The 23,337-nt window shown below is 33.5% G+C and overlaps 2 protein-coding genes and 1 long non-coding RNA gene across 5 annotated transcripts; 1 reads left to right on the top strand and 2 right to left on the bottom strand.

The window, feature by feature from the left end:
• Positions 1-77: 77 nt before the first annotated feature.
• Positions 78-9,478, top strand: gfral (GDNF family receptor alpha like). The gene is made up of 8 exons (XM_077730079.1): positions 78-114; positions 327-431; positions 706-849; positions 1,001-1,042; positions 1,138-1,450; positions 9,009-9,265; positions 9,331-9,408; positions 9,462-9,478. Exons 1-8 carry the CDS (start codon positions 78-80, stop codon positions 9,476-9,478), a joined length of 993 nt encoding a protein of 330 aa, XP_077586205.1.
• On the bottom strand, positions 6,098-6,854 carry LOC144205386 (uncharacterized). Of its 2 annotated transcripts, XR_013328067.1 has the most exons (5): positions 6,779-6,854; positions 6,638-6,711; positions 6,498-6,570; positions 6,357-6,430; positions 6,098-6,289 (listed from the first exon to the last, which is right to left on the bottom strand). It is a non-coding gene; the product is annotated as an uncharacterized LOC144205386 (long non-coding RNA). The 2 variants fall into 2 exon arrangements; XR_013328066.1 differs by having other exon boundaries at positions 6,638-6,841.
• hmgcll1 (3-hydroxymethyl-3-methylglutaryl-CoA lyase like 1) lies at positions 6,917-23,165 on the bottom strand. 2 transcript variants are annotated; one of them, XM_077729730.1, is made up of 10 exons: positions 22,750-23,165; positions 21,960-22,248; positions 20,746-21,343; positions 19,539-19,634; positions 14,261-14,352; positions 13,377-13,551; positions 9,021-9,243; positions 7,899-7,976; positions 7,197-7,274; positions 6,917-6,994 (listed from the first exon to the last, which is right to left on the bottom strand). In XM_077729730.1, exons 3-6 carry the CDS (start codon positions 20,908-20,910, stop codon positions 13,545-13,547), a joined length of 360 nt encoding a protein of 119 aa, XP_077585856.1. In that variant the 5' UTR covers positions 20,911-21,343; positions 21,960-22,248; positions 22,750-23,165; the 3' UTR covers positions 6,917-6,994; positions 7,197-7,274; positions 7,899-7,976; positions 9,021-9,243; positions 13,377-13,544. The 2 variants fall into 2 exon arrangements, with proteins under 2 accessions (XP_077585856.1, XP_077585857.1); XM_077729731.1 differs by lacking the exons at positions 6,917-6,994; positions 7,197-7,274 and adding an exon at positions 7,559-7,695.
• Between the last annotated feature and the right edge of the window lie 172 nt (positions 23,166-23,337).

Genomic DNA, 23,337 nt, shown 5'->3' on the forward strand with positions numbered 1-23,337 from the left:
GACTTCAATGTGGGCGTGAACATATTTCAGGTGATAACAGCAAAAGCAGTGGTGTATTTGTTTTCAGAGCATCCACGATGCAGAGAGGACGAGTGCAATTTGTTGTCCTTCTTGGTGAGTCTCAGTCATTCCAATATCACATTAGCCAAACTATTGATTTTTGGGGCTGACACATTGAAGGACATTTTTGCTATTTAGTGGCCAATAACTATATTCCATCCTTAAAAGGGATGCAGACATTTGGTCAAAATAGTCATTTTTACTTAATAAGTGATACAAGTAAAGTGTTTTATTTTTTTTTTAATGTCTTTTCAATTATTTTTTAGGATTTCTAATTCCTCAGGTCAGCACTACGGCACCCTCCGCCTGCATAACATGCATTTCAGATTTATGCAAAAACAACCAAGCTCTTTTTAACAGCATTTGCAAAGGTATAGTGCCCCTTTTCGAATATGTAAAAGGCATTTTCTTGTCGTATTATTGAGGTTTCTTGAACTTCTTGAGGCTCTTTTTGTTGAATTGCTACTTAAATTGCTTGCCTATAGCCTTAAGCAAAGTAAGCATAACTCGATAAATAAATAACCTTGCCTGTTGTATATTGAAAAGTCACTGCAGTATAGAACGTGTAGTAATGAATGAATAAGTACAAAAAACAACTTTTTTTTGCATCCCATCCCTCAGCTGTCTTTATTTTTTCTTCCTCAGCATGTCAAACGAAAGATTTGGCGGCGTGTAATTCGACAATCCATGTTTCATTAGACCAATTGGCTGGCCCTGGAGGCTGTGTTTGTGCCTGGGAGGAAGAGGGAGGCATTCGAAAGCTTTTGGCACAATGCGAGCTCAAGCCAGGTGCAGTCAGTGTTGGCCACATGTATTTGCTGTTTGCCTAAGGCAATCAGATGTATAAATAAAGGCTTTTGCTGCACAAATGATCTTCTGGAATAACAGGCTTTCACAATTTGATGGTGACTAACTCATCTCTTTGTTATTTGTGTTGTAGCTCCACACAAGAAAAGCAGAAAGACAACATTGCCGTCAAGCGGTGGAGTAGAATTTGCCAATTATTTGAATTGTTTCACCAAAAAAGTGGCATACTAGAGCTTATGTGTGTGTGTGTTGTGTGTCATTGTTTTTCAGAGCATATCGAAGGATCATGCACAGAACAAATTAAATTTTGTCTGAGTGATTCCATGTGTAACAAACGTTTGGCACCTGTCCTTCAAACTTGCACTGAGGCACAGTGTGACTATGAATGCTGTGGACGAGAAACTCGAAATTTCTACGGTGGAATACCGTACCAATTTGCTGAGAGGCTTGTTATGTGCGAATGTGATCCGTCAGATGGAAATTGCCTAGAAATGAAAGCCGCAATACAGGGTGGCACATGTGGTGGCAACCCTTGGATCTGTCAGAAGGTCGTGACAAGCTGTGTAGAAGACGTGGATTGCAGGTAAAATGAGGTCAAATTCAGCAAATGTTTAAAGTATGCATCTTATCAAAGTAAAGAAAAAAAGGATTATCTTATTGTCTTAAAAACGACATAGTATGGTAAGGCTTTTTTGTCTTAAAAAACGACATAGTATAGTAAGGCTTTTTTTGTCTTAAAAAACGACATAGTATAGTAAGGCTTTTTTTGTCTTAAAAAACGACATAGTATAGTAAGGCTTTTTTTGTCTTAAAAAACACATAGTATAGTAAGGCTTTTTTGTCTTAAAAAAACACATAGTATAGTAAGGCTTTTTTTGTCTTAAAAAACGACATAGTATAGTAAGGCTTTTTTGTCTTAAAAAACGACATAGTATAGTAAGGCTTTTTTTGTCTTAAAAAACGACATGGTATAGTAAGGCTTTTTTTGTCTTAAAAAACGACATAGTATAGTAAGGCTTTTTTTGTCTTAAAAAACGACATAGTATAGTAAGGCTTTTTTTGTCTTAAAAAACACATAGTATAGTAAGGCTTTTTTGTCTTAAAAAAACACATAGTATAGTAAGGCTTTTTTTGTCTTAAAAAAACACATAGTATAGTAAGGCTTTTTTTGCCTTCAAAAAACACATAGTATAGTAAGACTTTTTTTGCCTTCAAAAAACACATAGTATAGTAAGGCTTTTTTTTTCTTAAAAAAACGACATAGTATAGTAAGGCTTTTTTTGTCTTAAAAAAAACGACATAGTATAGTAAGGCTTTTTTTTGCCTTAAAAAAAAACCACAGTATGGTAAGGCTTTTTTTGTCTTAAAAAAAACCACATAGTATAGTAAGGCTTTTTTTTGTCTTAAAAAAAACCACATAGTATAGTAAGGCTTTTATGTCTTAAAAAACAACATAGTATAGTAAGGCTTTTATGTCTTAAAAAACAACATAGTATAGTAAGGCTTTTATGTCTTAAAAAAACGACATAGCATAGTAAGGCTTTTATGTCTTAAAAAAACGACATAGTATAGTAAGGCTTTTATGTCTTAAAAAAACGACATAGTATAGTAAGGCTTTTTATGTCTTAAAAAAACGACATAGTATAGTAAGGCTTTTTTTGTCTTAAAAAAACGACATAGTATAGTAAGGCTTTTTTGTCTTAAAAAAACGACATAGTATAGTAAGGCTTTTTTTGTCTTAAAAAAACGACATAGTATAGTAAGGCTTTTTTTGTCTTAAAAAAACGACATAGTATAGTAAGGCTTTTTTTGTCTTAAAAAAACGACATAGTATAGTAAGGCTTTTTTTGTCTTAAAAAAACCACATAGTATAGTAGGGCTTTTTTGTCTTAAAAAACGACATAGTATAGTAAGGCTTTTTTTGTCTTAAAAAAACCACATAGTATAGTAAGGATTTTTTTGCCTTAAAAAACCACATAGTATAGTAAGGCTTTTTTTGCCTTAAAAAACCACATAGTATAGTAAGGCTTTTTTTGTCTTAAAAAAACACATAGTATAGTAAGGCTTTTTTGTCTTAAAAAAACCACATAGTATAGTAAGGCTTTTTTTGTCTTAAAAAAACCACATAGTATAGTAAGGCTTTTTTGTCTTAAAAAACGACATAGTATAGTAAGGATTTTTTTGTCTTAAAAAAACGACATAGTATAGTAAGGCTTTTTTTTGTCTTAAAAAAACCACATAGTATAGTAAGGCTTTTTTTGTCTTAAAAAAACCACACAGTATAGTAAGGCTTTTTTGTCTTAAAAAACGACATAGTATAGTAAGGCTTTTTTTGTCTTAAAAAACGACATAGTATAGTAAGGCTTTTTTTGTCTTAAAAAACGACATAGTATAGTAAGGCTTTTTTTTGTCTTAAAAAACGACATAGTATAGTAAGGCTTTTTTTGTTCTAAAAAACCACATAGTATAGTAAGGCTTTTTTTTGTCTTAAAAAACCACATAGTATAGTAAGGCTTTTTTTTTGTCTTAAAAAACCACATAGTATAGTAAGGCTTTTTTTTGTCTTAAAAAACGACATAGTATAGTAAGGCTTTTTTTGGCTTAAAAAACGACATAGTATAGTAAGGCTTTTTTTTGTCTTAAAAAAACCACATAGTATAGTAAGGCTTTTTTTGTCTTAAAAAAACCACACAGTATAGTAAGGCTTTTTTGTCTTAAAAAACGACATAGTATAGTAAGGCTTTTTTTGTCTTAAAAAACGACATAGTATAGTAAGGCTTTTTTTGTCTTAAAAAACGACATAGTATAGTAAGGCTTTTTTTTGTCTTAAAAAACGACATAGTATAGTAAGGCTTTTTTTGTTCTAAAAAACCACATAGTATAGTAAGGCTTTTTTTTGTCTTAAAAAACCACATAGTATAGTAAGGCTTTTTTTTTGTCTTAAAAAACCACATAGTATAGTAAGGCTTTTTTTTGTCTTAAAAAACGACATAGTATAGTAAGGCTTTTTTTGGCTTAAAAAACGACATAGTATAGTAAGGCTTTTTTTGTCTTAAAAAAACCACATAGTATAGTAAGGCTTTTTTTTGCCTTAAAAAAAACCACAGTATGGTAAGGCTTTTTTTGTCTTAAAAAAAACCACATAGTATAGTAAGGCTTTTTTTTTGTCTTAAAAAAAACCACATAGTATAGTAAGGCTTTTATGTCTTAAAAAACAACATAGTATAGTAAGGCTTTTATGTCTTAAAAAACAACATAGTATAGTAAGGCTTTTATGTCTTAAAAAACAACATAGTATAGTAAGGCTTTTATGTCTTAAAAAACGACATAGTATAGTAAGGCTTTTATGTCTTAAAAAAACGACATAGTATAGTAAGGCTTTTATGTCTTAAAAAAACGACATAGTATAGTAAGGCTTTTTATGTCTTAAAAAAACGACATAGTATAGTAAGGCTTTTTTTGTCTTAAAAAAACGACATAGTATAGTAAGGCTTTTTTTGTCTTAAAAAAACGACATAGTATAGTAAGGCTTTTTTTGTCTTAAAAAAACGACATAGTATAGTAAGGCTTTTTTTGTCTTAAAAAAACGACATAGTATAGTAGGGCTTTTTTTTGTCTTAAAAAACGACATAGTATAGTAAGGCTTTTTTGTCTTAAAAAACGACATAGTATAGTAAGGCTTTTTTTTGTCTTAAAAAAACCACATAGTATAGTAAGGCTTTTTTTGCCTTAAAAAACCACATAGTATAGTAAGGCTTTTTTTTGCCTTAAAAAACCACATAGTATAGTAAGGCTTTTTTTGTCTTAAAAAACCACATAGTATAGTAAGGCTATTTTTGTCTTAAAAAACGACATAGTATAGTAAGGCTTTTTTTGTCTTAAAAAACGACATAGTATAGTAAGGCTTTTTTTGTCTTAAAATATGACATAGTAAATATGACATAGTATAGTAAGGCTTTTTTTGTCTTAAATAAAAACCACATAGTATAGTAAGGCTTTTTTGTCTTAAAAAACAACATAGTATAGTAAGGCTTTTTTTTGTCTTAAAAAAACCACATGGTATAGTAAGGCTTTTTTTGCCTTAAAAAACCACATAGTATAGTAAGGCTTTTTTTGTCTTAAAAAAACCACAAAGTATAGTAAGGCTTTTTTTGTCTTAAAAAAACCACAAAGTATAGTAAGGCTTTTTTTGTCTTAAAAAACCACATAGTATAGTAAGGCTTTTTTGTCTTAAAATATGACAGTATAGTAAGGCTTTTTTGTCTTAAATAAAAACCACATAGTATAGTAAGGCTTTTTTTTGTCTTAAATAAAAACCACATAGTATAGTAAGGCTTTTTTTTGTCTTAAAAAAACCCACATAGTCAAGTAAGGCTTTTTTTGTCTTAAAAAAAACCACATAGTATAGTAAGGCTTTTTTTGTCTTAAAAAAACCACAAAGTATAGTAAGGCTTTTTTTGTCTTAAAAAAACCACAAAGTATAGTAAGGCTTTTTTTGTCTTAAAAAACCACATAGTATAGTAAGGCTTTTTTGTCTTAAAAAACCACATAGTATAGTAAGGCTTTTTGTCTTAAAAAACAACATAGTATAGTAAGGCTATTTTTCTTAAAAAACAACATAGTATAGTAAGGCTTTTTTGTCTTAAAAAAACAACATAGTATAGTAAGGCTTTTTTGTCTTAAAAGGCGACATAGTATAATAAGGCCTTGGCCTTCCATCTCTGTGGACCCGGGTTCAAATCCTGGTTTGCTGTGCTCAGTAAGCATACCTAACTTTTCCCACTTGAAGGCACAATAAAATACTAAGTATGATCTAGGAGTGAAAAGAGACAAAACAACAAATACTACTGCCTAATCTTTGAGAGTGGTGGCCCAGTGGATAAGGCATCAATGTTCTGCCTCTTTGGTCCTGGTTTCAAATCCAAGTGCCAGCAAAGATTTTCCAAATATTATTCAGATAAATGAATAGGATAAAAGTATAAGTATTACTGCCAAGTACCTGCAAAGATTTTCCAAATCTTATTCAGGTAAATGAGTAGGATAAAAGTATAAGTATTACTACCTTTTTTCACAGACTGATGGCCCAGTGGTCAAGTCATCAGTCTTCTATTACTGTGGTCCTTGGTTCAAATCCAAGTACCTGCAAAGATTTTCCAAATCTTATTCAGGTAAATGAGTAGGATAAAAGTATAAGTATTACTACCCACTCTCACAGAGTGGTAGCCCGGTGGTTAAGTCATCAGTCTTTCATCGCTGTGGTCCTGGGTTCAAATCCAAGTTCCTGCAAAGATTTTCCAAATATTATTCAGATAAATGAATAGGATAAAAGTATAAGTATTACTACCTGCCCTCACAGAGTGGTGGCCCAGTGGTTAAGTCATCAGTTTTTCAACACTGTGGTCCTAGGTTCAAATCCAAGTACCTGCAAAGATTTTCCAAATATTATTCAGATAAATGAATGGGATAAAAGTATAAGTATTACTACCTACCCTCACAGAGTGGTGGCCCAGTGGTTAAGTCATCAGTTTTTCATCACTGTGGTCCTGGGTTCAAATCCTTGTACCTGCAAAGATTTTCCAAATATTATTCAGATAAATGAATAGGATAAAAGTATAAGTATTACTACCAACCCTCACAGAGTGGTGGCCCAGTGGTTAAGTCATTAGTTTTTCATCACTGCGGTCTGGGTTCAAATCCAAGTACCTGCAAAGATTTTCCAAATATTATTCAGATACATGAATAGGATAAAAGTATAAGTATTACTGCCTACCCTCACAGAGTGGTGGCCCAGTGGTTAAGTCATCAGTTTTTCATCACTGTGGTCCTAGGTTCAAATCCAAGTACCTGCAAAGATTTTCCAAATATTATTCAGATAAATGAATAGGATAAAAGTATAAGTATTACTAGTTACCCTCACAGAGTGGTGGCCCAGTGGTTAAGTCATCAGTTTTTCATCACTGTGGTCCTGGGTTCAAATTCACGTGCCTGCAAAGATTTTCCCAATAATAATTTAGGTAAATGAATGAGATAAGAGTATAAGTATTACTAACTTCTCTCACAGAGTTGTGGCCCAGTGGCTAAGTCATCAGTCTGCCACCTCTGTGGTCCTGGGTTCAATTCCCAGTGCCTGAAAAGATTTTCCCAATATTATTCAGGTATTGAATGAGATAAGAGTATAAGTATTACTAGCTTCTCTCACAGAGTTGTGGCCCAGTGGCTAAGTCATCAGTCTCCCACATCTGTGGTCCTGGGTTCAATTCCCAGTGCCTTCAAAGATTTTCCCAATATTATTCAGGTATTGAATGAGATAAGAGTATAAGTATTACTACCTTCTCTCACAGAGTGGTGGCCCAGTGGCTAAGTCATCAGTCTGCCACCTCTGTGGTCCTGGGTTCAATTCCCAGTGCCTGCAAAGATTTTCCAAATATTATTCATGTAAATGAATGAGATAAGAGTATAAGTATTACTAACTTCTCTCACAGAGTGGTGGCCCAGTGGCTAAGTCATCAGTCTCCCACATCTGTGGTCCTGGGTTCAATTCCCAGTGCCTGCAAAGATTTTCCAAATATTATTCAGGTATTGAATGAGATAAGAGTATAAGTATTACTGCCTTCTCTCACAGAGTGGTGGCCCAGTGGCTAAGTCATCAGTCTCCCACATCTGTGGTCCTGGGTTCAATTCCCAGTGCCTGCAAAGATTTTCCCAATATTATTCAGGTATTGAATGAGATAAGAGTATAAGTATTACTGCCTTCTCTCACAGAGTGGTGGCCCAGTGGCTAAGTCATCAGTCTCCCACATCTGTGGTCCTGGGTTCAATTCCCAGTGCCTGCAAAGATTTTCCAAATATTATTCAGGTAAATGAATGAGATAAGAGTATAAGTATTACTAACTTCTCTCACAGAGTGGTGGCCCAGTGGCTAAGTCATCAGCCTGCCACCTCTGTGGTCCTAGGTTCAATACCCAGTGCCAGCAAAGATTTTCCAAATATTATTCAGGTATTGAATGAGATAAGAGTATAAGTATTACTACCTTCTCTCACAGAGTGGTGGCCCAGTGGCTAAGTCATCAGTCTCCCACAACTGTGGTCCTTGGTTCGAATCCAAGTGCCTGCAAAGATTTTCCAAATATTCGGTTAAAAAAATAAGTTCTAATGTCTAAGTGTTTAAGTATATAAGTATTCAGTGGTGGATGAAGCATTTTGTCCAAAAAATGACTAAGTGTTTCACCCCGTTTCCTTGGATAAAACGTTTCAACACCTATGTATAAGTGGGGCACGAGTTGGTGTAGTGGGTTGCACACTCGCCTTTGCACGGAGAGAACGTGAGTTCGCTTCCCGGTGTCGGCGGTTCACTGACCAAGCAAGCGGTCGAGGGTCGGCCGAAGGCCGACCCGAGAACGCCTTTTGCACAGACAGGTCCATCAAGTGTCTTCCGAACTGCCGAAGGCAGTTCGGAATATAACCTTTTGCTGAAAAGTATGACTAAGTGTTTAATATAAATTAAAAAGATTTTTCTTTTTTTTTTTCTTATTCCATCTTCTGAACTACTTGGTGTAGTGATCAGCCAAACGACAGCGGGGATCGAACCCAGGTTTCCCAGACGGGAGCCCAGTGATCTAACCTCTGCACCACCAAGTGGCTACACTTTCCTTAGTAAGCATTTGAGTGTCTTGACAAGAAGTCCACAGAAACAACTAAGTGAAAATGTGTCCCGACCGGGACTTGAACCCAGGTCTCCCAGACGAGAGACCAGTGAGTTAACCGCTACGCCACCAAGCAGCTACAATTTCTTTGGTCATCATTTGAAGATCTTGACTACAAATATCTAGAAATAATTAAGGGAAAATGTTTCCCAACGGGGAATTGAACCCCAGTCTCCCAGGCGGGAGTCAAGTGAACAAACCTCTGCGCCACAATGGGGACACTTACCATGATCATCATTGGAAGATCTTGACTACAAATATGTAGAAATAATTAAGAGAAAATGTGTCATTTTTTCTTTTACAAACAACATAGTACTTTATTTTTTACCTAAAAATGTGTATTTTTCAATTATTTCTCAGAAAACCTTTAGCACAATTTTTAAGTATACTTGAAATAAAAATGTATTAGAATTTAAGCATGTGCTTGTCATCTTACAGAGAATTGCTCACCAAATTTCAAGCCAAATGCTGGAGCTCCGACGAACTATCATGCAGCGACGTTCCTCTTCAAAGTGAATGTTTCCATTTCATGAATCCAGCCCTTTTCCTTGGAGGGGAGTTGGAATGCAGAAAGGCCTTTGTAGCAACTCTGGGCACTCCTCTGCACCATCCATGCACATGCCAACACGTGCATGGCGATGATCTCCACACATGCCTTTCGATTCATGACGTGCTTCACAAAAGATTGCACTTTAGTGAGTTTACAGCAAATGATATTCAAATGATAAAACAGTCCATAATTGTCCATTTCTATTTTAAGAAACCCACTGGATGAAGGTAAATGGTCTTTCCCGTCCTCCTGCAATCAGCGAATCCGATGGTCAAGCCTGGTTGTCTGGTAAATGTCCAAACACTAACAGAAACCACATTTTCTTTGGATGTTTTTGTAAGAAATAGTGTACTTCTGAATATAATTTACTCTATTTTTCATATCTTTTCAGACTACCTTCTTTATGGCGGTGTGGCAATACTACTAGTTTGAATGATGTTAATCACGTTGATGCTTCTATGTAAAACAAGGTGAGTTGATCAATACTTAAGGTAGAATTGATAAGGAATATTTGCACCCAAAAACTTTTCTGATTAAAATAATACCAAGGAAGTAAACTAGTTAAGAGAACTGAATTATGTCGTATAGGGTATATATATATATATATATATATATATATATATATATATATATATATATATATATATATATATATATATATATATATATATATATATATATATATATATATATATATATATATATATATATATATATATATATATATATATATATATATATATATATATATATATATATATATATATATATATATATATATATATATATATATATATATATATATATATATATATATATATATATATATATATATATATATATATATATATATATATATATATATATATATATATATATATATATATATATATATATATATATATATATATATATATATATATATATATATATATATATATATATATATATATATATATATATATATATATATATATATATATATATATATATATATATATATATATATATATATATATATATATATATATATATATATATATATATATATATATATATATATATATATATATATATATATATATATATATATATATATATATATATATATATATATATATATATATATATATATATATATATATATATATATATATATATATATATATATATATATATATATATATATATATATATATATATATATATATATATATATATATATATATATATATATATATATATATATATATATATATATATATATATATATATATATATATATATATATATATATATATATATATATATATATATATATATATATATATATATATATATATATATATATATATATATATATATATATATATATATATATATATATATATATATATATATATATATATATATATATATATATATATATATATGTATATATATGTATATATATGTATATATATGTATATGTATATATATGTATATATATGTATGTATATGTATATATATGTATATATATGTATGTATATGTATATATATGTATATATATGTATATATATGTATGTATATGTATATATATGTATATATATGTATATATATGTATATATATGTATATATATATATATATATATATATATATATATATATATATATATATATATATATATATATATATATATATATATATATATATATATATATATATATATATATATATATATATATATATATATATATATATATATATATATATATATATATATATATATATATATATATATATATATATATATATATATATATATATATATATATATATATATATATATATATATATATATATATATATATATATATATATATATATATATATATATATATATATATATATATATATATATATATATATATATATATATATATATATATATATATATATATATATATATATATATATATATATATATATATATATATATATATATATATATATATATATATATATATATATATATATATATATTCTGGAGCGTTTAGTTAATGGATTCTACTCATCTTTTGCTCATAGGGTGGTGAGAAAAGACAAGAGACGAGACAAGACAAGATTTCAGCCTCTTTCAAAAAGTAGTCGCATTGTAATCACCCAAGAAATTCCATAAATTTTGTTTTTTCCATATTTATCAGACTTAGTCGCACTAATATTGCTCTGTATCTGCAATTCAATGATGTCCAATGCATACATAAAGATATGGGGTCCAAAACTTAAAAATTTTGTGTATTATTTTAACATTAAAAAGTGTTCAGTTGTTATTAGATTTTTCAAACAAAGCCTAATGTGAATTTTGATGGTACTGTAGATAAATTCACACCCCTAGGAGATTTAAACCTAATATAATATTCTTTTGGACTGTGGTAGGAAACAAAAGCATGTAAAAAGATCCCACACAAGAGCAAGGAGATGGTGAGGTGGATGTATAACCACTAGCGTTTTTTTTAAGCATGCATATTACGCTAGAAACGAGGCTATACATAGAAAGTCTATGGTTTGGAAAGACAACAGTACTAGCTCAACCGGGTCGGATGTAAGAAAAATAAAGAAGAGGATTTATGAGATGTTTTTGTTCCATTTATTTGTCTTGACTAAGTGGGAAGTCATTTTATAAATGTTCACTCAAATTGCAAATTGGATGATATAAAAGCAGATTTTTAGTATTACCCATGGGTTTAAATAACATTATAAATGTTTTCCCCAATCTCATAGCACATAATAATGAAGTATAAATACATTTGACACAAATATAGCAAAACTGATCAAGTATTCGCATTAAAGAATTAGATTTTCAACCAGTCTCACTATGCCTTAATAGCAGTTTTGCTTGCAAAGCAGTAAAAATTAATGAAGTACAGTTGAATTACTTCCTGATATCTCACTGAAGCCCAATGATATTGTCCCAAATGTTAGGCTAAAATTTCAGTTTTATCAAACCAGGACAGAAAATGTAAAAAAAATAAAGGTTTTCCAATGCAGAAAGGAGTCCTTTCAATCTGAGTGCTATCATTGTCAGCGTGAAATCTCGCCTGCGACACATTGTTGCGCTCCTTTCAGCTTTCAGGTATTTATGGACATGTCAAAATAGGTCAAGCTGTCACCCTTCAAGTCAGATTGATTTGAAAATTGTTATTCTGCACCACATATGGAATCTTTCAGTCATTCTAAACTTGATAGCTTTCAGCTATATGAGATATATAATGAGACTTTATCTCAATTAATATATGAATAATTTATTTCTTTCCAATTATGAATACATATGCTTAAAAATTAATCCTTTCAGTTGAACATTGATTCTATCGATTAGTTTGATTACACATTCAAATATTTATTGATCCAATTGTTTTTAAATACAGTTGACAAATGTGATACCAAATGGTATTTTATATGGTAATTTAAAACATATATCATCCATATCGCTGCATATAAAAATCAGAGAGCACTCAAGCTTAATAGGAAGAGTTTTTGCCGCATGGATTCATGTAACGCTTGGATAATTAGAATGGACTTTTGCAGGAAAATCAATTACCACGACTTAATAAATGTATGCAAATGTATACAAATGCTGCTCACCCCTTAATTAATGAGATATTATTTGATCAGATTAATTTTTCCTGGCATTTTGCAACGCCACAGCTTTTTTTATTCTTTTAATTAGCAACTGAAAACAAAGGATAGCTATTGAATTAAAAAAATGGTTTACCCATCAGTGCATATTTAACTTATCTATAAAACAATCAACAGCGTGCGAGACACTTCATCTGAGTCTTATTAACAGACAAGGGAGGTCAAAGGTCAAGGATGTTTTACAATTCCAATAGTAAATTATATAGAGACTAAATGACATATTAAATAGCTTAAAATTGTGCTTTTTTAGTTTGTAGTACCCAAAGAGTGGCCAAAAACAGTTTTAAAAAAATGGATGAAAATTATTTAATATATGATTACTTAATTTGGACATAGAGTACGTGTGAATAGATACTAATTAGGTACCAGAGTTCTTGACATGAGTGTGACAGAGATCTAATAGAGGAGAATGACTTTGACAAGCCACTGTTCCATCTACATCTTATTTTAGTATGCAAACCACTTTCCAACTGCAATACAGACCCAAGATTGCTGGACAAGTCAACTCAGTCAATATCATTAGCAGAGCAAGATTATTTGGATTAAATAGAGTTTAAATGTCAGGTACACTATGACCTACCTGTATTACAAACCATGGAGATTCATTAAAAAGTCCTCATCAAATAAAATCAGACGGAGGGAAGACATGATGATGACATGCTTGTCCTTGCTTGAGTAACCTTGGAATTGGTTTTGCGATGTAGAGCGGCGTAGATGAAGTCACCTGCCACCAAGACTTTGGGAAGATTCACACCCTCAAGAAGAAAAAAAATAAATAAATCATCACATTTATCATATGGCATTTTGAATCCTTCTGCTGGGAATTTAAACAAATTCATAGCCATGACATCAAATTCATTTAAATGAGTTAAATAACGGTAATCAATTATCTGCCTAATAATGAAAGGGTTAGTAAAAAACATACAATAAAATAAAATTTGTATAGCAATGCACAAACAAAAAATAATAATTAATCTAGTTATGTGTAAAACAAGTATTTGTTTTCCATTCAACTAATATACCACATATTCAAACTTGATTTATGTAACAGTAAAGACATTTATAAGTGGTTTAATTGTCCATAATTTTTAAAAAATGTTGTTACTATTAAAAAAAAGTGAGTATAAAAATGTTTTTCAAAATGTTAAAAATAAAACAGGACACAAGAAACTGCAATTGACAGTCCTCAAACACTTCATCCCACCTGTAGTGAAAAGCTTCCACCAGCAGGGGTAGAGATTGTTAAATAAATACTAGTTCATGGGTCAGGGCCCCCAGTAGCGTGGGCGCAGGAACTCGTGCAAAACCACTGATGTTATAAAATAAACACTGAGAGAAAAGTATGTTTGCAGAGCTATATGTTTATGTAAATGGACTCTGGGAGATGGAATGACTTGGACTGCTATACTGCGATGGCCAACACATAAAAAATGACAGCAGTTCTCACAAAGTGTGCAAATTTACTGTGTGGATACCCATGCCATGGAGCATGTAGAGAACATCCTCCGTTGAAACATTGCCAGATGAACCTTAAGCGTATGGACAACCTCGCAGACCTGTAATTCAATAAATATCATTATATATGGCTTTTTTAAATATACCAATACAATCCATTATATAACTAGTTATAGCAACGACTATATCTTCTACACAGAAACAAATATTGTCATAAAACTGGATAAATATATATATTAATGCAGGTAACTATGTTTTGTAAAGACTGGAAACGGGAACAATTCAACTTTGATTTGTGTATTCTTTTATAAAGAAAAATATAGTGATTTTAAAGCCTGTTCTTGGTACATGTACTGTTATATAAAGTCTGGTGTACAATTTGATATTTGTTTTTGACTGGTTCTTTTAGTATCTGACTATGTTTGACTGAGAGTCTGTTAAGCTATGCTAAATGGCTCAATTTGCCTGTTATCTCACGATAGAGGCTGTGGAATGTAGGCCGTAAAACTGGAACGAGGTTGCATTCATTGTGAGTGTGTGTTTCTATTCTAGGAATTACAAACTGGACAGAGTCTGAGCACCCACGGGTATGGAAGGGTTCATAGTGGTAAAGCTGCTTCAAAAGATAAGCGACAAGTCGATTATAATGTTCCTTGAGTGTCCATCTGAAAAAAAAAAATCCAGTATATGGTTCCCTGAGGAATATTGCACACTTTGATGAATATCTGGTGGAATATTTGGGTCTAGTCTTGTATTTGGTCACTGGGGATTGGACGATGACTCTGCCTCAATAGAAAAGCCACTTGATTTTTCTCTTCTAAATCATATCATAGCAAAATATATCATTTACACTATAAAACAATGCCCCAGAAATATATTTTTTCTTATCAAGATACTTCAAAACGAAGACATTTAAAGATGTCCTTTCAACACACCGTAACGCTAGTTTTTGTTGTTGTTGTTTGTTCAATTTTTGGATCATCTTCAATAGGAATGTCACAATGATCTTTCCTGCCATTAGTCAGGACAAAATCAACGCACAAAGCTCCTTCTTCTGTTGCATGGTTTGACATTAAATGCAATTTCTTGCCAAGGCTGCGGTGGTTTCCGCAGCCGTTTCGGAAGACTGCGGCCTCGAAAATGAACGGGCACAGAAAGTCCCTTAGTATAGCTTAGACATCCTCTTTTTCTGTGTCTGGCACTGGTGCCACATAGTAATAGCTTTATGCACATTCTCAATGTGAAGCGTAACATTTCATATGGTTCTGATTCCGCTGGTTACTCGTGTTTTCACAGTACTACTCAATCTTTTCCGCGCAACATCGAGGAGACATTTTTGCCTCGGTTAAGAGGGTGTCCACTTACCCTTTTCCATCAACACGGGAGTTATAATATTACTACACAAATGTGCCGTTGTTGCAAACTATAATCATTACTGCCATCCATTATTTCCTTGATCCCTTCAGGATAAATGTACCTGATTTAGAATTGTCGAAACACATGGACAGTAACACGCAAAGTTGTGAATACTACAATATGTTCTAAAGGGTTTTTTTTTGTATTGTAAATTTGCTAGCCTGGTTTTGATGTATAATTGAACGTGATAATCGACAAGTGATTTATCAGGAAAAGTTGTTTTTATGAAGATAATTATTGCCGGGAAAGGAACATTTTCTGAAACAGAATTCAAGTAAAAACAGCATTTTTTTTTATCTATCAATTGTGCTGACTGTTTGAAAAGTGATTAAAGTTCCAACAAAGGTAACTTGTTCAATAAGTGGCTTCAGAGCATTAAACATTTGGTTGTGATTTAGAAAATGATAAACACTGTAATCTATGGTATTGCCATGCCATTCCTTTTCTGGACCACTGCTTGTCTGACTATCGCAGGTTTTTCTAAATGACTGGTCGCCAAGGCAATCATAGAGCAATAGATGAAACATTCACATGCATATGCTACATTAGTTAAGAGTTTTTACAATTAATCTAAGATGCATATTCAGTGATAAAAACTGGTAAATTGTGATTTTTTACTTTTGATAGAGATTTAAATTTGTATTGTCGTCATAGTAAGACAGACACACTGCTTCCTATTTGCCAGATAAAGGCGTAACAACAGTTTTTTTTTTTAAATTGTTTTGACTCATTCATCAATGTCTTTTCGTTTTTGGATCAAAAACCATTCCAAAATAATCTGGTCTCCACATGATTATGTTTTTCAGTTCTTTGGAGTACTTGCAACAAACATTTTCATTACCAAAACATGTGAAGCCAATTTCCAAACATTGATCCAGCAGGACCACTTAAATCAAATCTGCTTCTAACTTGTAATGCTTCATTTTCAATTCAGACAACAAATGATAAAAATCTAGTTCCAGTTGTAGATATCCCAGGTATTAACATGAGAATCTTAAAAGATTTTTTTCCTAGCTTCCGCAGCAAAACCAGATGTCAGAAGGGGTCCCACAGGGAGACAAAATTAACACACTGATACTCTCAGTGGCAGTGGGTCATGAAGGACTTTCACCCCACAGAGAAGGATCAAGCAAGCAAAATTAAAAGACAAGAATGTACTTCTTTCAGGGGCTGTCTAAACTCGCCGTAATTGCTGTTTGTGTTGGCAAGGCGAGAGGTTGAGGTGGGGTGGGGTGTGGAAGGTGACGGGGGGGGCTGGGGTGGAGGACTCAACATTTCTGCTGCGTTCAGTACATGACATTTCCAGACTTTAGTTTTAAAGTCAGAGCAGGATATTATATTAGGCAGATTTTTTTTGTCTAGTATAAACACCAAAGTTGTAATCTACCATGCCAATCCTCTCACTTGCAGCTGCACAACGTGCAAGGCTGGGGGTCTTTGGCATACAGTTTCCGAAAGGAACAAAACAGACCCTTCAGTGGTGGTGTGCCTTGTTCATTTGGACGGTAATCGTGCAAGAGCCGATGTGGTCAGAAACTCGGGTTTGCCAGTGCTCGGTTAGATTTGCAGTGCCCAGAAACCAGATGTGCACTCGGTACATTTGGAAAGCCGTATTCGCTGAGCTGTGGCTATATGAAAACAATACATTCCTGTGTAAAGACACTGTATTCTGAAATGGGCATGGTTTTCGGATATGCTTGTTGACATTCTACACTCACACTTGACGAGGCTGTAGATGGACAAGCTCCCATTTTGGTTTTACAAGTGCGTCAGAGAGACAGACACAGAGAGAGAGAGAGAGCATATTCACTGGACGATATGAAGCAGTGATGCTTTACCCACAACTACATAAACTGGCAGGTTGAAAGAAGCTGTCACGTAACTGTGGCTGACACATATATCAACTTTTTCCTGGAAAATATAAATAAGCTTACAGTGACAAAGAAAAGCCCAGGAACTGGCAGAACAAAACAAACTTTTACAGACTAAATAAATGATATTTCAAACAAGTGATTTATTTAAAAATGAAACATTCATGGGTTTTCCTAACACGGCTTATTGAGTTCTATGAATAAGCACACCTCAGTAAACTTAAAAATCAAATCCTGGAACATGTTCCCACTAGAAACGGCAATAAAATGAGACGACGCATCACAATTCCTTCCGTTATATTAGTTGGCTTTAAGGAAAATAGGAAATACTCTCATGTAAAAGCATTCCATTCGTTTCAGGTGCTATATACAATGTTCTAAAGTCACTTTTTTGACATTCCTAACTATCCAACAAGTATAAAGACAAGTTCGTCATTCCATTTCAAAACTAAACTGAACTATTCCCTACATTGACAAATGTCAAATCAATAATGCTAAGAGGTTTTTCTGAAAAACCTTTTGGTGGATATACAACTGTCATTATTATTTTCTTATCCTTTCTTTGGCAGGCTTCGATAAGGCAACAAAGACTCCAACAGACTGACAAAAGAGATTACATTGATTTAGCTGTGTGCAAAATTCATTAAAAAAACTGCCACGTGGCACAGATTATCAGCTTTTGAGTCACATATTGACAGTAATAACTATGAATACACCGTCTAACAATATTAGAATTAAACACCTTTTGTATATAGATGCAGAAACAATGATAGTAGATATTATAATAATTAATTTGCCTTGTCAAGACTGTGAAATCTACGTACACAAGTTGTCATTGTATGAACTACAGGGAGTGCGGCAGGAACAAAGCCTAGTACTTTTTGGGGAAAAAAGAAAAAAGTACAAAGACTTAGGAATGTCTTTTCCGTGAACAAAAGAGGTGACTCAGGGCTGACAGCACTGGGGGAATTCATTTCTAGCTCAGTTGGTGGCGTGGACTTCTGGCCCACACTAATGAAAAGGTATATGATAAAAATCTTTCATTTCCACCTTGTTTATAGGTGAACAAATGGATGACTAAACAGCCCTGGCGGCTATTATTTGCAAAGGGTGCAGGGATGCTGAGAAGAATCGCTTAGAATATGATCTGGAGGAGGAAGGTCATTCACTACCCACTGTGTTTTAACCCCCCCTCAACCACACTAAGTTCAAAAGTACAACTTTAAGCGAGGCGACTTTGATGAACATCTAAGAGAGCCAATCATATGTAATTAGTAGCAACTTGATTTTAAAGCTACGGTACAGGATGAGTAGGAAACGGTTTGAAAATGCAATGTGTGTACTTGTAGGAAATGAAAATAAATAAATCTTGCTGTGTTACTTAAAATGAGTGGACAACAGAGCTTGTTACTGCAGCTGCATGGCCGTTCATCACATGCGTAGCAGAGAACGGATGAAAGGATTATTTTCCAGCTGCCTTTAAACACAGCATTGTCAGAAGAGCGATGGATGAGTTCGGAACCCCCCCCTTACCATGATCCCTCTGGGCTTTTCTATCCACCTACTACCCCTCAGTTGCTTTGTACAAGAGACAGCGAATAGGTGAGCCTTTGTGCTGAGCCACCTTACATCTACTGACCCCCTAAACTTTACACCCTTTCACTGAGTGACGTTTTGTGTGAAGAAAATGAGGCCCAGAGAATTTATCCAGCCATATGTCTTATCTCTGAACATATTTATATGATTTTAAAGATTGTTTAAAGTACTGATACACACTGACAGCTTCTCCTGTTACTGTATTACAGTATATGTGGTTAAGGACTTTAATATATAAATAAGTCTTGTTTTTTTTATGATTCACAATTGAGTAAATCTCTTCAAAGGGAGAGAACATATTAAGCATGTGTATCCCAGCAGGAAGAATCTTGTTAAACAAATCAAAAAAAGACAAATACTTTAGTTTTTTTCTGATATGAAACAAAGAAGGTTGTAATACTTACAGCATCTCGAAAGCCTTGCATGTTAGATGTCAGTACCGGGTACTGAACATGAGGTGCTTTTTGGATTCCTGTGAGAACCGGAGTGTGGTCGGCCATCTAAAAACAAAAAGAAGAAAACATATGACGCAAGAAAATAAATGTCAACAGAGCTTGTTACTGAAAATACAACATTCTCAGTCAAGCCTTTCACATCCTTGCACAGGCCATTAAGGCCAAAGTTACTTGATGTCATATTTCCTTGAAATGGACAAAAAACATTTGAGTGTTCTTGAAATAGAAATACAATTTATGACAGGAAATGTAGTCTTTCTGAATGTAAAAATATTTCTCCAGAAAAACATCTGCTCCTTTCCTTCTCGCAGCCCGGGAAGCAAGTAGACTTAGTGTTATTGCTAGAGCAGCTACAGCAAAGCTTAAGATCGATTCCTTTCGACATATATGTGACCACAGCAACCACGTTTACACGAGGAACCAAACAACCGAGCCAAGAGCGACAAAATGAGGTGAGGTGCTGAAGCAGTTTACCCACAGTTACCTTGTTTCCCACTACAAGAAAGAACATGGTCAATTCGGTGGTGGGGCCTGTAATGTGATCAGTTGGTTCCAATGGCATGCTTCAATAAAACAGTTGGGTTCTCAATAAATCATTATATTAGCAACAAGCGAGAGCAAGATGAGTATGGGGATTGTAGGTTGGTAGAAAACCAGTAATTTTCTGTGTTTTTGACAGAATTTGATAGAAACAAAAGACAAAAAGGTGCTCTGCTCTAAGATTTTAGCTATCTTTTTTATTTTAGTCGGCTTGTGGAAGACTTCTTGTGTGTGGTTCAAGTTTTTGTTCAACTTTACGTCCTTTGAGTCTATCCGTTTTTGCTACTGCAACCAAAATGGCGCCGTCCAAGTGACAGCCAATGACGGTAGTTCCGTCCACTTTTGCTTGTTTTGTGTTTTTGCTTTTTCTGCCTTAATGATTTGATTTGGTGATTCTTAATGATCCCATTTACTTTGATTTGCTATGTACTGTCTAACTTATAACTTTTCTTGCTACTGTCACAATGAAATTTCCCGAATACGGGATGAATAACGTTATCCAATCCAATTCTTAATAAACTATGTTTGGTGTGAATGGCTCAATGATGGAAAAAGTTATAGAACAAGAAAACTGACCACATTTGTAAAAAAAACACTCCAAAAGTGGCATTATTACCTTTGGTACCCACTTTGAGGAGACAAAACTGGTGGCTTCGATCACACACAAGCCTGATCCCAAGAGCATGTCCATCAGCTGGATTTTTACGCTTGTTGGAACAATTTCCTGAGGGACAATTAAAACCCCAAACGGCTTTTTCTTTCTGGATTTGATTCCATTCATGCTGGGGCGTACAGCATTATAGACAACTTGCGAAAGAACTCTGCAAACACAAGAAGGCTGTCATCTCTTTTAAGTAGACACTGTGGTGAAATCTTTTAAATGACTTGCATGCAATAAGAAATGATTCAGAGGTGACATTCTAAGCAGAGTAAACAAAGCCAGAACCCTTGTCATGTCATGTCTCCTCTTGAGTTTCAAAGAAAATGTAAAACATATGCTATGTTAATTATGGCATAACCCATATGTTGCACATGTTTTCATGTAGAAGAGAAGGACAATTTTAGGGAAAAAACACTTGTTTTTGAAGGTATGAGGACAGGGAAAACAAAAATGAGTTATGTAATGTACATCAAACTAAAGTGTTGCCTATACTTTTTCATTTTGGAGGCCCAACTTCGACTATTTTCACATTCTCCGAATACTCCGAAGCGGTCTGCAGAACAAAAAAAAAAAAAGAAGTGACCAATATATCACAATAATTCATTTAACAACACCCAAAAGCCGGAGAACACCAAATACTTGTAATCGTAATCATGTCAAGCATTAACATGTGAACCAAAAGAGACATTTTAGGGGGGAAAACCTTTAAAAAACATAAATTAGATACATTTCCCCACAAGAGCCACAAGGGAAATTCTCAGGATCGTGGCATTTCTCTGTTTGGAACCCAAAACTGCAATCATCTTGGTCATGAAGACATAAATGAAAACTCCAAAAAAGCATTTAATGTAGAGTTTGTGTCAACTTTTTGCATATTTTAACTGGCCACATTTATTCTGGTAGTAAGGCTTCCTAGCAAGAATCCTACTGAGGGATAGAAAATAACTTTCATGTTAAATCCGACATAAATAATTATACAGAACTCGGCTAAACTGTACCAAAAACAATGTGCATGCATCCGTTTTTTTGTTGTTGCACTGACTTATCATTTTTGTTCAATAAAGAATTCAAAATTACGCAGCAAACTAGAATTATTGAATATGAATAGAGCATAGTGGGCCTGTTTTTCGAGAGGAAACCAGAAAAAGACACATGAGAAGGACACCCACCTCTGCCTCCTTCAACAGCCAACATCTCAGCCATTGATACTCCTGGATAAGTTGCTCATAGCTTAGGCAGTGCTTTACTGTCGTGGATAGATTTCCCATTCGGAGGCCTGCTGTTTTTTACTTCCTCACTTCTCCAGACGACACACTCCTTCCCCCTGGTTTGCTGAAGCTAATAAAGCTAATGGAATCATTGTAGCCAGTATGATGCAAGGCCTTACTTACCAAGATGGAAATACAAGCCTGTTGCTGTCGGGGTGGATGATTCAGCAGTTGCCATGGCAGCCACCTCCTGGCAGAGAAGGGATGAAAACAGAAATTAGTTAGAAAGTGGAGGTACTGTGATTTTTAGGGAGGAAAATGGGAATATACACTAATGAGATTAACCAACGTGTTACTTTTTTACTTATGGAAGAATGAATATACTCCTAAGCAGAAATTTATGACAATGACAATACAAAAATCATATTTAACATATTATAACCCTTTTTTTAAAAAAAAGACCACTAGTACACGCTTTAATTCCCAGCTTGGAATGAATTGTGTTTTTAGTAATGAAAGTAATTCATTCTCTCTGAGTTTTACCAGGCCAGCTACCAAACCTCAGCGATTAAATAACAAGATTAGGTGAACATTTACGCCAATTTTTCTGGTAAAAACAGAAATAAGCCCCTTTGATTGATCCCCTGTGGCCAAAACAGTTGAGCGCTTTTCATTGCCAGACGTGCCACCCATTGCCAATGTCAACTGCATGGTGTAATAAAATCCCTTGTTAAGCCAGGTCAACACTTACCACAGAAAGAAGCATTCTTTGGAAGCCAGATGTTAACAATAGAGGGGCTTAATGAAGTCCTTCCATTCAACCATGTCACTGCATTCAATGAGACCAGGAGTGGACCTCAAGGTTGATGTCTATCAGTTGCAACATCCTCCAAAAAAAGACACCCTCTTCATGTTAGTTTCCCTATTAGAAAGCAGATGAAATATCAAAGTAGTGTTAAAGTGTCATTTAACAAAAGCATTTTTCCAAAAGAGTTGATTTTGTCAATCCAACAAAATGGCTTGATAATTCTTCAAATGTCTTTTTTTCTTAAACTAACCAACACAAAGCCATACACGTTAAAGACAGTATGATTTAATCACACTTGATATCTCAAATTTAGATGATTTTTCTTGTGAAATGTGTCCATTTCAAAGAAAAACGGTAGTTTTTTGGATACTTTGAACTATTGTCACATAAGCATTGATAACTAGAACATTCCCTGAACCCTAACTGGCCTTTTAACATTTCTTTTTTTTTTTTTTTTGTTTGAGGAAGCTCAGCAACTTCAGTTTATCTTGACAAATTCCAGCTGTGGCAAGTCACTTGAAACGAGTGGCC

The sequence above is a fragment of the Stigmatopora nigra genome, chromosome 12, assembly GCF_051989575.1.
Source record: "Stigmatopora nigra isolate UIUO_SnigA chromosome 12, RoL_Snig_1.1, whole genome shotgun sequence".
NCBI classification, from domain to species: Eukaryota; Metazoa; Chordata; class Actinopteri; order Syngnathiformes; family Syngnathidae; genus Stigmatopora; species Stigmatopora nigra.